The sequence below is a fragment of the Caretta caretta genome, chromosome 6 (genome assembly GCF_965140235.1).
Source record: "Caretta caretta isolate rCarCar2 chromosome 6, rCarCar1.hap1, whole genome shotgun sequence".
NCBI classification, from domain to species: Eukaryota; Metazoa; Chordata; order Testudines; family Cheloniidae; genus Caretta; species Caretta caretta.
The window spans coordinates 123,225,563-123,240,067 of record NC_134211.1 but is presented as its reverse complement, the minus strand read 5'-3'; the positions used below and the strand labels follow the sequence as shown (position 1 = coordinate 123,240,067).

The 14,505-nt window shown below is 46.5% G+C and overlaps 1 protein-coding gene across 9 annotated transcripts in view; it reads left to right on the top strand.

Moving 5' to 3' along the window:
* The window catches only part of SAMD4A (sterile alpha motif domain containing 4A), a 208,895-nt gene extending 196,235 nt beyond the window's left edge, over window positions 1–12,660 (top strand). For 6 of the 9 annotated variants that reach the window (XM_075129980.1, XM_048854154.2, XM_048854155.2 and 3 more), the window contains 3 exons: window positions 3,619–3,702; window positions 6,637–6,729; window positions 7,958–12,660. In XM_075129980.1, coding sequence (XP_074986081.1) covers window positions 3,619–3,702; window positions 6,637–6,729; window positions 7,958–7,986 — 206 coding nt within the window. In that variant the 3' untranslated portion in view covers window positions 7,987–12,660. The remainder of the gene's footprint in view (window positions 1–3,618; window positions 3,703–6,636; window positions 6,730–7,957) is intronic. The other 3 variants (XM_075129981.1, XM_075129984.1, XM_075129982.1) reach the window with 1 other exon arrangement.
* The last annotated feature ends 1,845 nt before the right edge of the window (window positions 12,661–14,505 follow it).

The following is a 14,505-nucleotide window of genomic DNA, read 5'->3' as shown; positions in this document are numbered from 1 at the left end:
GGCTTCTCTCCTGCTGGTTATATTTATCTCCATATGAATCAGGGAAGTTAAAGTTGGAGAAGACCTCTTAGGTCACACCTCGGTCATCCCTTGGGGACCAGCCCAGATCTCCACGGTAACCCAGGATGCGTCAGAGGAAGGGAAAAAGATCCCGCATAAGGCACCTACACAGTCTGTTCTCCAGGGCTTTGTCCAGCCTGGTTTCAAATGACCCCAGCAATGGAGCTTATTTTTAGTTTCACTTCTGTCATTTGTACAGACAAGTTTTACAGCCCTCGTGTCCCTGGCACAGAGGAGTTTCTGATTTTGCCCTACATGAAACTTACAAGTTGATAAAAAAAAATCAAGTCCCCGTCTCTACAGACACTATAGCAAATGTAATCAACCTGACACAAACTATGTCTAAACAGGGAATAGCCAATATTATGCCTCACATTTGTTTTAGGCGTAAAATACTTTTGTTCTAGAGCATAATCATAACATTATCAATTACAGTATACTCCTCTTTATCCGAAACCCCGTGTGATGGGGTTCAGTCCACCACTGCGGCGCCTCCTGCTGGCGATCCTGGGGATTAGCTCTGTACGCCAGCGCGCCCTCTTCTGGTGGTGGTCTGCCGCTGTCACTTCTGCTCCAGGGGCCCATGTCACTCCCAGGACCGCGACGTCCTGTGCATGACACAGCCCTCCAGCTATGCTGCATTCTGTGCTCCCACCTTCCGGGGGATAGTATCGCAGTCCCTCAGTCCAGCCACTTCCTCAGTGGGGGCAGGGGGAGACCCGGGCCCACCCACTACCCTGAGTCCTGGCCCAGGGACCCTGAAGATGGCCGCCACCTACTGCATCCCCTCCGACTCCTCTGTAGATCTCCCTGGGCCACTTCCCCCCAGCACCAGCACCCTCTTTGCCCTGGCCTCAGGGCCTCAGCCTGCAGCACTGGTCTGTCTAGGGTGCTTGCTGCCCTCCACCTGCAAGGCACCCAGTTCTCCCTCCTCAAGCTCCAGGAAGTGACTGACGCTACTCTGCTCTGCAGCCTTTCTTATATGGGCCAGCCCGGCCCTGGTTGGCTGCTCTCCGCAGCCCCTCTCCAATTGGCTGCCTCCTGCGCAGCCTCCATCACACCCCATTATCCAAACCTCCACGCTATCCCAACCCCTTCCTTGCCCCCCTTGTGTCTCATGCTGGGGGACCAGGAAGGGATTTGGAGAATGGAGAGGTTCAGATAATAGAGCAGAGTGCCCCAGCCAGGACTTCAAGGAGGGGGACAAGCCCCCGGCTTCAGGGAGGCCAGCCCGCTGCTGTACGGCTCCTACGACAGTGCAGGGAGCCCTCTGCAGCCCCACTGTTACAGGAGCGAGGGAGCGGGGCCATGACAATGGAGTTGCATAGGGCCAGTGATATCCGCTCCCTGCAGGCGCAAGGTGCAGGGATGGCTGCAGTGTTGGCAGGACAGAGCACAGTCCTGGCTGGGGGGGTCTCTGCTTTGCCCAACACCCTGCACCTGCAGGGTCTGGGTGTCACTGGCCCTGCAGCAGTGCAGAGACCCCCAGCCAGGACTGCAAGGAGGAGGAGAAGCCCACAGCTGCAGGGGAGGCCACCCCGCTGCTGAATGGCTCCTCTCCACTGTCCAGATAAAATCCTTCTCGCCTAGGCTATTTGGATAACTGGGATTGTACTATTTGCATTGTAGTGTGTGAATGTTGCAGTCAAAATCAGGGCCCCATTGTGTTAGGGGCTGTTGAAGTGCGTGCTAAGAGAGAGTCCCTGCCGCAAAGCATTTACAGTCTAACTAGACAAGGTAGACAAAGGAAGTGCTCTTGTCTTCATTGTGCAGATGGAGCACAGAGAAGCTGGGACTCAGATCCCCAGAGGTATGTAGGCTTCCAATTCCCATTGATTTCAGCAGAAGTTAGGAGCCTAACGACCTTTGTGGATGTGGAGCTGTGTGATTTCCTCAGCGTCACGCAGGGAATCTGTGGAAATGAACCCAGCTCTCCTACGTCCTGCTCCAGGGCCTTGACCTCAAGACCATCCATCCTCATCTGATAGCAATAGTTATGTTTGTGCAAACCCCATGCCATGCATTCCCCCCCGGGGAAATCAGCTCAGCAGTTGCCTGGAGAGAGTTTCCTTTGAGAGCTGCACTGTCACTGCTGACCCAGTCCACAAAACTCTAGGGACCTTGGGATAAGAGGATCAGATAGACCACATCCTCAGTCAGCTGTGCCTCAGTGCTGCCTTTTTACTCCTGAGCGCTGTGTTTCCAGATGATCTGATGAGGCAGTTTAGATTTATGCAGCTCTGAGGCCTTACAATGCACATGTACCATTCTGTTCAGCTATTGGCAGACCAACAGCTTTGAGGACGCTGGGGCTCCTTCAGTAATGCCCAGCTATGGGATTTCACAATTCCTTTAGCGACTCTAACGACCTTTACAGTCACTGTGGAGCGGTACCTTCATAACAGAGACATTTTACTGTCTTTCTTCATTGGCCTTGCAAAGCCCTTTCTTTGTGGTATTTTCAAACCACGTGAGCATCTCTCTAATACAAACCTTGTTGAAACATTTAAACCTTTCACTTACATCGGTTCGTCTCTGGTGGAGCTCCATTGAACTCCTCCTGGTTTACACTAACAGAGGTTCGGATCCTTAGTTTCTAATATGGAAAGTGCTGCAATAGAAAAGTGTGCCCATTTTAAAAAAACAGTCCTTGCTAGAAAGTTAGTAGGGTTGAAATCTCCGTCCTGGTTTAGCAGTCCAATAAAACAGTTTATAGGCCCATGGTATGTAGGCCAAGGCCCAGATCCTCACAGGTATTTGAGGAATTAATGGAAGTTAGACTCAGAGCCTCAAAAGTATTTAGGCTTCTACCTTTCTGCCTAGGCCTAAACCTTCAAGCAAAGGATGAAGTTAGCCTTGTTGTTTCAGTTCATATGAGTAAAACAAAGTTATTGGATTATGAAAGGATTTGAGGGTTTTCCCCCTAAGTGTGCTGGGGTTATTTCCTTCTAAACTCTTGCTGCCTAACCTACAGCTTTCATCGCCTTGCCCTGCAATGGCCAGTCTGAAACCAAGCCTCTAATCATCATTCATTATTATGGTAGCACGTAGAGGTCATTGGGCTTGGCGCCTGTATGAACACATAACAAAGAGACAGTCCCTGTCCTGAAGAACTCACAATCTAAATATAAGCCTGTAGAGAAATCTAAGGTTTGGGTTTCATGATTCTGTACTACATCACTGCAAATGTGTGACTCTCCATCAGTGATATTCGTTAGCGGCTGGGATGGTGTTTGCAAATAAAAAACGGATATTAAACAGTTTTACGTGAGTGTGTGTGTGTGTATGTAAGACAGTCAATATGTTTGCACATATAAATGAGCTTAAAAACATCCAATATCTACTTGGGAATGAAAGCTCAATTGCAGTCTTTAGAGGGAGTTGTCAGAGGGACACAAGCAAAGTAATGCTCCAGTCATCACGTTTGCACAGGGCGAATGTCAGTGCAGAACGGATTCCTACCTGCCCAACTATTGTATTTACCCTTTAGATTTGTTGTGACTTTGCTTCTGCCATTGTGGGTCTCCCGAGTAACAGTCTGTTCCATTTCCTTTGCAGAGTTCCAGGTACCAGTGACAGAACCTGACATCAACAACAGGCTGGAGTCCTTGTGCCTGAGTATGACTGAACATGCCCTGGGGGGTGAGTGCCCCCTTTTCCCTTCCCTCCATTCTGCTGTCGGCCACAGTGCCTCTGGCACAGCCAGGAGGATCCCCATTTTAATTCTTTCCTCATCTCCTCGAGGCCGCCTGTCACAGCCACCATCCTCTTGACTGAAGGAGACAGGACAAGACGGTGGTGGGAATTAATCAGTGCTACCCATTAAGTTGCTGAGCAGCAGGTAGGCGCACTTCTGCCATCAGGGCACCTGGGCAACACCCCAGGCTGAAAAAGGAGCGAATAGAATGAAAGGAAAATAGCCAGCAGCCAAGCCACGCTCTGGAACATGCTCACTGCTAACAAGCAGGTGAGGAGCAAAGGAGGGTTACACTGCCCCGGCCAAAACGGTGACCTTTGTAGGCACCAAGATGAGAGAACCTTTCAACAATTCTGAGTGCCGGCAGCTCCCTCTTGAAGCTAATGGGAACTGTCAGTGCTGAGCGCCCCTGAAATTCAGGAGACTATTGTTAAGGATATGTGGTGGGAGCTTTGGTATATGGACTAAAATGACAGCAGGATTAGACTCTAAGGGCCAGACCCTCAGCTGGTGTAAACTGGCATGGAAGTCAATAGATGCAGGCTGATTTACACAGCTGAGGAGCCGGCCCTGTGTATGGATTTGGGCATCTGGCCTGAGCACGCTGTTTCTGTATCACTGCAAGAGCCTGCCAACATGGCGGGGAGAAGCAGGTAAGTGAAACTTGGGCTTCCCAAAAGGCCTTTCCATCCTAGTGCCGCTAAATCCAGTGTAAATCTGAATACAGTTATGGTTCTTTTAGCCTGTGCCTTTCTAAAAATGCCCATCACCGTCGTGTCTGGGTGCCCTACAGACTAATAGCTGTCAGTTTTCCAGTAGAAGGGAGAATTCTCCTCAGGGATCGGCTGCCAGGAGCTGATTGCCAGGAGAGCTGCATTAGCTGTCTGATGTGGTCGACTGTGGCAATTTAACCCTAAATAGATGCATCTTCCACAGGCCCTTAAGGATTCTGGCTCAGGCTGAGCTCTGGAGAAAGCAAGGCCCATGATCTCCACTGAGAAAACCCTGACCATTACTGTTGTTACTGTGTATCACGGTAACGCCTACGAACCCCATTCAGGGATCAGGGCCCTGTTGTGCTAGACACCATAAATAGCAAAGACAAGAGGCACTGTCCCACCGAGCTCACAGTGTAAATGACAGACAGGACACAGTCGATGGACCAAACAGACAAATGGGGTGGAGGTGGATGGGTGGAGCAGATACCAGAACCAATGGCTTAGAAGAAAGATGGACGTCTCAGCTGGGCCAGGGCCTGGTGGAAACCAGAGGAAGATCTGACTGCATCACAGCACACACAGGGTTTGTGAGTTGTTTTATTTCGATTTAGATAACAAGCTGAAACGTCCCCGCGCAACACTCCAGGTGCCCTTAGCAATGAACTGGCCGTGACTCTCCCAAACCACAGCCACCCAGCTACAAAAAAACCATCAGAATGAACCAAGTCAGCCAATCGATCACTGCAGCAAAGTAATCCTTCAAACCACTCCCCCAACCCTGTCAAACAAAGAGTTTGTGCAGCATGCCTAGAAATCTGTGGCCGATGGCAGGGGGGAGCAGGGATCCAATCCCAGAGTCTTGAGGGGAGAGAACATCCTGTTGGCAGCCCCTGCCTGGCAGCATGTTGTGGGGAGAGAGGCAGATGCTCAGACTGGGAGGGGCCAGGCCAGTTGGGGCTTGGACCCGCATTGCCTTGGCCCAGACCTCTCTACACGAACAGTGCTAGAAATAGCTTTCGATCAACAAACAAATCAGAGCTTAACAAACCTGCTTGTTTTTAGCCTTAACGTTCCAGCGGGAGGAACTGAAGCGTGTGTGTGAAGCGATTTCCATGGTGAGCTGAGCAGGGGAACAGGGAGCACCGTGTGCCGGGCCCTGCGTGAGGAATAGCTCACTTGGCAATTGCCAGAGTCCGTAATGTGGTGGGCTGTGGTATGAAGGGCTGCTGCCCTTCTGCATAGCTCTAGCTTTGTAACAAAACAACCAGTGTCTTGACACCCGCTGCTGCTGTGTCTCTTAGAAGTCGGATCATTACGGCAGCCCTCCTAGGTATTTCCTCAGTCTCGCTCACGCACTAAATGGGCTGCATTATGTGGGAAGACGGGGCGAGGTGGGAAGAGGGGAGCTGCCGCTTTTCTGGGATGATCACCTCTGCCATTCGCAGCACCTGATTCCCTTCTCCGTGTTCAACGGGGTCTCCCGGGGAGCTCTCCCAGTGCCATCGTTCTCGGTCGCCTTGCATCCCTGGGCATCATCTCTGACACTCTGGGCAGCACTGGGTAAAGTGCTGCGGCAGGAACCACCCCACAGCGTACCGCTCACGCCTTTCTCCCAGAACAGGGGCACCTCCGAGCTGGACTATCCATCTCTTACTGTGCCTACTCTAGGAAGGGGCCAGGAACAGTGCTGTAATCTGCATCTGAACTTCCCAGAGCCTGGCAGGTGTTTGGATCCAGGTTTTGGTTCAGCCCATCCTAGAGATGAGCCAGCCACTGGCTTTGGATCCACACTGCCCCCAAGTTTGGGGGGTGCGGTGGCAGGTAGATCTGATGTTTCAGATCATGCCCATCTTTGGCCTACATCCATAATTCCAGGTAGGGTTGGAAATGCAATATTTTTATCTCCGAGAAAGACTCTCCGGAGCCCGAAGCCTGCTGTTGTGTTTCTAAAAGCCACCCTAATGCGTTCACAAGCAACAACTGAGCACAGGGGAGCCGCATCAACGAATACGTGTTCAAAGACAGTGAATCTGTGTAAAAAGCTTGCACCCCGAATGCATTTGTCATAACTTGTGTCTGGTTTAAAACCCTTCTGCAGCGTTAATCCTCACCCAGGCTTTTCACTGTTGTTCTCTCTCTCCGTACTTCATCCCCTTGTAGAGAGCTGTGCATGGAGCGTCATAGGCACTGTGGATTTCATTGGCGGGAGCAGGCATGATAAGCCCACGCACACCTCTCAGCGCTTTCTGACTGGTCAGTTGGCTCATTAAGGCCTTGCTGAGACATCACACCTGTCTGAGGAGTTTTCTGCTCCAACCCCTCATCCCCAACCACTGTGTCCCCAGATATCCTGACTCCTGGGCTGTCATGGGACAGGGCCCCGTGTGAAAAGAATTGGGAACAGTACATTACCAGGAGGCTGTCAGGAATCTATAGAAATAGAGGAGGCCAGAAATGATCTGAGGGGAATTTAGCACCAGACGCCTCAGTCCTGGCCCCTGTGACTTGTTCGGGGAGCACCCTTGGCTTCCATTGAAATGAGATGGAGTTGAGAGCACTCAGTGCCTCGGGCACGGCATGAAAGCTTCCTCTGTGACATTACTGGCCTCTGTTTCTAATTGTTCCTTTCACTTGCTTGTCCTATTTTGTTTCATTTTAAAAGCAAAATAAACCCCAGGCCATGGGAAGAAATCCACCCAGCAGCTGCCATTCCTCGGGGCAGGACTGCATTTCCAAACGCTTCCTGGAACAGGGTCCGATCCTGCAGTCCCACTCACGCTGACATAAAGGGGAGTTTGGCCTGTTCAGAGTGCACAGGGCAAAATCTGAGAGGATAACAGAGATGTGCACCTCCTACTCTTGCCTATTAATTTAGGGCAAGACCGTCTCTTTTGCTGTATTCTGGTAGATGGAGCCAGGGGCTATAAAGTATTTGCATGGGCCCTCTGCATTGTAGGTCACTGCACAGGTCTGCATGGCCACTGTTCCCTGACCCACACAGGATGGGGGTGGGGAAGTGGGCAAACAGGGACAAGAAAGGGGCAATAGACCGGAAGCAGATTACTTCCTTCCTGGAGCACAGGAGGAACCAGGGCATGCATGGTGACTCTGAGCCATGCTGCATTCCCTTGGCTGCCCGTGGAGCAGCAGAACTGCACACGACCCTTACTCAGAGCAGATTGTAAAGATACATTTGAGCCCCTCCTGCATGCCAGCATAGAAATGATACTCACAACTAGTGAGGGCATGGCAGTGCCTGCTGACTGGCACACAGATATGGAAGGTAGGTAGGTGGACCTGAGCCACCAAGTTTGGATCCAGATCTGAATTTCACCCACATTCGGATCTCCCCACTGGATTCAGGCCAATCTGCTGTGTTTATTTAAATTGGGTATGTGTAACATGCCCATGATGGTAGTGTTGAGGCAATGCAATTTAAAGTGACATGTGGCTACTTCTGATTATGACTTAAATCTTTCAGATGGCGTTGACCGAACCTCTACGATATAGAAGATGAATGTGTAACGGTGACAGCGCTGGCCGTGAGAATGACTGCTGCGGGTCCAGTGGCAACAGTCTCCAGACTTGCACAGGATTCTCAAAGAGATTTTGCATTCTCTCTCTCTCTCTCTCTCTCTCTCTCTCTCTCTCATATTTTAATTTTGTGAATGTGTAGATTGTCTTTGTGAACATATCATTAGAATTGGACTTTGTTTTGTCATTTATTACACCCTCTCTAGAGGAAAAGTGTGGGGGAAAGGAAAAGTGCTGGTAAATGAGGTGTTAATCTCCAGCTGGGGAGGACGGAGAGTACCAGAGGCAAACCCTGTTTCTGAAGGAGGAAATTAACAAATATCACACGTGTGACCAAAAAGCAAGGGGGTAACTTATTGTTCAGAGTTTACAACTCTTGTATTTCACTGGAGCTCAAACATCTACTGGAGCGGCAGTGCAGTCAAAAAGAAAAATAAAAACCAACAACAACCAAATGTCCTTTCAACCAAATTTAAAACAACTAAATTTCAATTTGTGTATTGTTTACGTAAGGGCAGATATAAAGGGTACATAAATGTGTAAAAATGTCAGATAGGCTTTTGTCTCATATTCCTGTTGTAAAGGATTTTTTTGTTTTACTTCTGTTAATAGCAGCAGGTTTGCATTTTACATAGCAACCGAGCTATGCGGTCTAGGGGCAGGCCTTGGGTTTTCATCTTCTCAGCTGGGATGGAGGGCATCAGAGAAGGGAACGAGGGATGTTGTGCAGTAGGCAGGACTATACGTGATTGGGCGTGGAGAGCAAGTGGGATCAGTTTCTTGTTTCTTGTCTTGTGTATGTGAATACCTAAAAGATGCTGCATCGTGGCGTTTACAGACCTGCCACTACATCCCAGACTGACAGGATCATTTTCAGAACTAGCTACAGTTTGCCAGCTAAATTACAGGGGGTGGGGGGGCTGGGCCTTTTCTTGCCCTGGGAGGTAACAAGAGGATGTGAGGAGGTAGAGAAGGATTAAAGGGGAAAGCATGAGCTTCCTGTGCTAAGGGACCATGCGGGAGAGCAGCAAAATGGAAGCAGTGCTGGACTGCAGCTCTCAGTCTGAATAGTGAGTACTCTCTGTTCAGTGTTTATACTGGCTCACAAACACTGCTGCCTTTTTCTTGGTCCTGACAGATAATGAACATGCATGTGGCTGTAGAGTAATAGCACAGGCTAAACTGGACATTACGTGTAAGGGAAGGAAGGTCAACATGGGGGTGGATTAAAGATTTAAGAGCCAGTCGTTTGGATGCACATCTATCTGTGCTGCTGTCATCCCAGAACTGTAGCTATAACACATTGCTTTTTATAACTGAGTTAAGGGGGCCCTGGTTCATTTCATACGTGAATCTGATATACCTTTGAACCAGCAAGTGTTTAAACTGAGATCTGAGCCAGAATCAAGTCTCATTCATACCAGCCTACATCCATAGTTGTTCCATTGAATATAGTGGGTTAAGTCCAGTTTTACACCCAAATGAGAGCAGAATCTTCACCTAACATTTCAGTAACACATGGTTATTGAATTCCCGTTGCTTGCTTGACACACAGAGGGCCTGGTCCTTTCTTTTTTTTCTTACACCAGTTTTACCCCCGTGCAGCTCCATTAGCTTTAGTGGTGTTACTCCAGATTCACCCTGGTGTAAGTAAGAAATTATTTGGTGCGTACAGTTTTTCTTTTTTTATATAAAGAAAAGTAACATTGATGCATACCGTGGCTATGGGACTCTGTACAAGACTTTAGAAATCAGGTCTGTCGTTTGGGTGGTTGACATTATCTGAAAGTAGTTATGGAATTGCTCAAAGAAGCAAATATTTTCAGTGCCAAACATTCAACGTGACTATTTTAAAAGGGGGGACTAAGGGCTAAACCGCAGCTTCAAAGAGGTGTTCTTACATGTACAATAAGGTTTGTAAATCCAATTTAGATGCAGCATTTTTACTTAACTTTATAAAAACAAAAAGTGCCAAAATGTGATTTTTCATGCTGATTGACATAAAGTTGATATTTCTTGGTTTCCTGTTTACCAGAATGCATGATACAATGTAACTGAGCATGATTCGGTGGAGTAATGAGGGAAGACAATACGAGGAGACTTTGGAATGTGTTAGAAGGAGCTTAAAACAAAGTTAATGAAGAGGATAATGAACTGCAGGATTACACAACTTGGATAGGAAATGAGAAGGTATTCAAATCTGAGTTGCATCTTGAGCATTCTTAGCTATATACAATGTGCAGCTTCAGAAAATGAATTGTGAACACAATCACCTTAGCATGAATCTTTTGAAAGGAAGACAAAGTATTTACAAATCTGAAATTCTATTTATTCCTTTGCTGAATATAGAAACAGAGGTTATCTGATTATTAGATATATTATTTTGGATATATTACTTATTAACTTGCTATGGCTGGTAACCATGATAATGTCTGTTATTAACAACCACATAATTCAATTTTTCTTTTCTTTTTTTAAAAAAAGCTTATTTTCCATTGGGAGTGTATAGGTTAATGATAGACTTTGTTGTGTTTGGCTGTTTTTTGTTTTAATTAAAAAGTAGCTTTGGTTAAATTTTGGAATTCCCTCCCAGCTCCGTTTTGAGGCCTGTGTTGAGTGCAGGTGTAGAGCTCAATTTAAAAATCAAATTCTAAAGTAAAATAAATTTATTTATAAAAACCAGTTGCATGCATAAGGCTGTGAAGTCAAATATTTAGTAATAAAGCGGCAGTGCCTTTCGTTTTTGTATTTACCCCAAATGCAACTGTTTTATAATAAGCACGTATCAAATTATTTCAAATCTCAGAGTAACAAATATTTCACTACATATAAATGTTTTTTTTTCTGTTTTCTAACTAAAGCAGTGTGTTCGTGGTATCTCTGCAAGCATCTCTGCCAGTGACAGTAGTTTGCTACACTATTATCATGTATGAGGTTTTATTGGTGCTTTTATCCGTAGCGGTTTCTTACAGTTATTAACAGTAGGGGGCAGACACACACAAGGGGCTGAGACATACAAGGAATGAAACGCTGCTGATGGGTTTTCGCTGCTTCGGGTTTCACTTCTGAATGACGGCCGACAAGAAAAACAAAATAGCTTTTGTCTGCTTGGTGATGCTGTCTGCAATGAGTAGCTAACCAATTCCCTATATCCAAGTGTCCTTGGCTGTGTTCACACTGCAGAAATGAACCTCCTTTGCCCCCGGGTCAAGCTTGGCTGCCCCACCCATCAGATTGCCCTGCTGAGCTGGACAGGATCAGCAGAGTCCGGCGCTGGTAGCGAAGTGTGCCAGGCCCCTGGCAGTTTCACCACAGGGCACCCCTCCTCGGAAAGCACATCTGTTAAGTGCTTAAGTTCCACGGACTTACGCATTGGTTTAAAGTTAAGCACATGCTTCGCTGAATAGGAGCTGGAATAAGATGTGTTGCACGAGTGCTCAACGGGGCTCACTTTGACCTCTGCAGCCAGACACAAGCATTTGCCTGTTGAGAGTGTCACCCTGTTGTCAAACACGGCTCATTTTTGCAGTGGACACAGCCTTTTAATTGTCCCAAATTAGGGCTAAGCTGCCCCTTTCCTCCCACCTTCCTGGTAAGGGACAAGTAAGTATTCATGACACTGAGGAAACCCTGCTTTTCCTTTGAGGTGCCATGAGCTAACCCTTTCATGGACAAGATCTTTGTCTAAGTAGTAATGCAGGTACCTGAGCTGGGGATCAGCCTGTTTTTCTCAGATGGTGGAAGTGCGGGATTTTTTCCCCTGTCACCAACAAGCCTTCACAGAACTGTTGCTTTGTTCAGCTAGATCTGTGACATGCACACGGTGCAGAACGAGTATCATGCAGACCCTGTTCCACACATGTAAGAACATAGGACTGAGAACCAGAGCTCAGATTTTAGTCAGCACTTAAAAATATTTCTATTGTCAACTTTCTCTCTCTTGGGGTGCAGAAACATGACCCATTTTAGGCTTTCTGAATGTGCCTGATGAAAAGTAGATCCTGCAGAAGTATAATTTGCACACAGTTATGATAACACTAAAGTTGATTTTATACAAGTCATCAGAGTTTGCAAAGTGAGTTTTATTTTTTGTATTCCTTTATCTTTACCTAAAGGTGAATGTGTATTCCTCTGGGAGGAATAGGAAGAAAACAGGAATGTTAATAATGTTAAACAGAATACTTCCTCCCTTATTAATATATAACCCTTATGTATTTATGCATAATGTAAGCTTACTTTAAAAAGCTTTGAACTTTCTTTTGTTGCATGCCATCTTCTGGCAGCTCCGTATTGTACATGCATGCATTTAGACCTGTTTTTTCTGTATAAAGTTAGTGCACAAAGAAATATTTTTGCCTAGTTAATGTTGCCAAGCAAATGCATATTTTTTAAATTTGTCATATATGGAAATAGCATGTTTGTTACATGTAAAAGCTTCCCGATATAAAGAAATACTAATGTTTGAAGATGCTGTTCTTTGCAAGTGTACAGTTTTCAAATGTTGTTACCAGTGAAACACCCTTGTGATTTAAACTTGCTACAATGTATTTATTACTCATTTCCTCCCATGTAACTAGGAATCATGGCTATATTTCATATCAACATTATATTGAAAGTGAAGGGAGATGATTAATACAAGGTTTTGTAACACTGGGGTGTGTAGTCTTTTTATTGGTTTCTTTGTTTGGATTGGGGGGGTGACATCCAGTTTTCCTTTTTTTTTTTTTTTTTTTTTTTTAAGGCCAGCATTGTGGCTCAAAGGAATGAAGAAAAACAGCTATTTAGTTTTGTAGAAAAGTTTTATTATATTTATGTAAAAATCCTGTGGTTGCAATTGAGGCCCAGATGAAGGTATTGAGGTACCTAGCTCTCATTGATTTCATTATTTAGGTGCCTAAATACCTTTGAGAATCTGGGCTTTAGGGCTTATGAATGCCAAAACATTGCACCAATGTTTAACTAACTATCCCTTGTGAGGTAGGTGCAGAAAGTTAGCAGAAATCCCATATGCAAATGGGGAAACTGAGGCACAAATCAGTATCCACTTTTCCAAGGAGACAAAAGAAGTGAATAGCAGAGCCAGGATTAGAACTCAGGAACCTCTGGTCTGTTAATCTGAGTCCACTAGGCCATCCTGCCCTTCTATAAACCCTGTCTTCTGCATCCCCACCCTCCACAAGAAAGATCTCTAGCTGTTGGTTTTTCTGTATTTTTTCCAACTTCCAAGCAGTTAAAATAATTGCAAAGCTTGGCCTGACACTCAGCTTTGAAGATAAACAGAGAGCTTCTCTTCTATGTATATTTTGAAAATGCTGAATCTAATCTGGAAATCAAGGGTACATTTTTAATGGTGAGAATAATTAACCATTGGGACGAATTAGCCAAAGATCATGCTGGATTCTCCATCACAGGCAATTGTTAAATCAAGCTTGGAGGTTTTTCTAAAAGCTTTGCTCTAGGGATTATTTTGGGAAGTTCTCTAGCCTGGGCTGTAGAGGAGGTCTGACTAGATGATCACAGTGGTCCCTTCTGACTTCGGAATCTAAGAATTGCTCCAGTGTAAATTTGGTTTAGACTCCTGCTAAAGTCAGGGGGACTGTTCCCATAAGTAAGGGCTGCAGAAGCAGAGGTCCAGATCCAAGGTGTAAGGTGATGCCTTTGTCATGGTGTTAGAGGGCAGCGGGTTTGCAGAGGCCTACGGGCTGTGATCCATCGAACAGATAAACTGCATAAATTACAAGAAGAGGCAGATTAACTTCTCCTAGACAAGCCTCTTTTTTGTGTGCATGTAGCACTCCCCAGAAGCACTGGATTTACTCCCCTGGAGGCCCAGTCTCAGTATTACCAGCCCCAAGGGTTCAAAAATCAGGAGCCAGGCCTCCAAAAACTGTCAACTTGCCTTTAAAATCATGCAGGGTTTTTATAAACAAGGAGGATGCTGCTTCTTGCTTGCCTGACTAGCACCGGCAGCTTGCATTCTTCACATTTTCAAGCTCTTCTCTGCAACCCCAAGGGTGTGAAACGTGCTTTAGCACATGTGTACACACACACACACACGCTATGGAGATTATTTCATACCCCTTTTGCTCCAGGAGCTGGGGCGCTCAGTAGAACATCACAGCATGAGCCTGATGATAGTTCAAGGGTGAGAGTTGGCAACGCCGCTAGCCACGGAACAAGTGTTGAGAAACGTCAGTAGAGCTTGGGAGCTCATGGGCTAATCTCTCATTGTCTCAGTTTGACCATCAGAAGGAGGATGAGGCTGATCGTCACCTACCCACAAAGGGCTGCGGGCTTGGGAGAGAGTCCAGAGAAGTGACTCAGAGGGAGCGTGGAAGTGATTTATTCGAGTAATACCTTGTATTTTTCTTCTGTGCCTTCCATGCAGTGAGCTCCAGGTGGTTGATTATTACAAGCAGGAGATCCCCATTCTGCTGGCAAACTCATGGGAAGGAGCCCAGGAGGAGACGCTGCCATGAAGAACTGATCACCTCA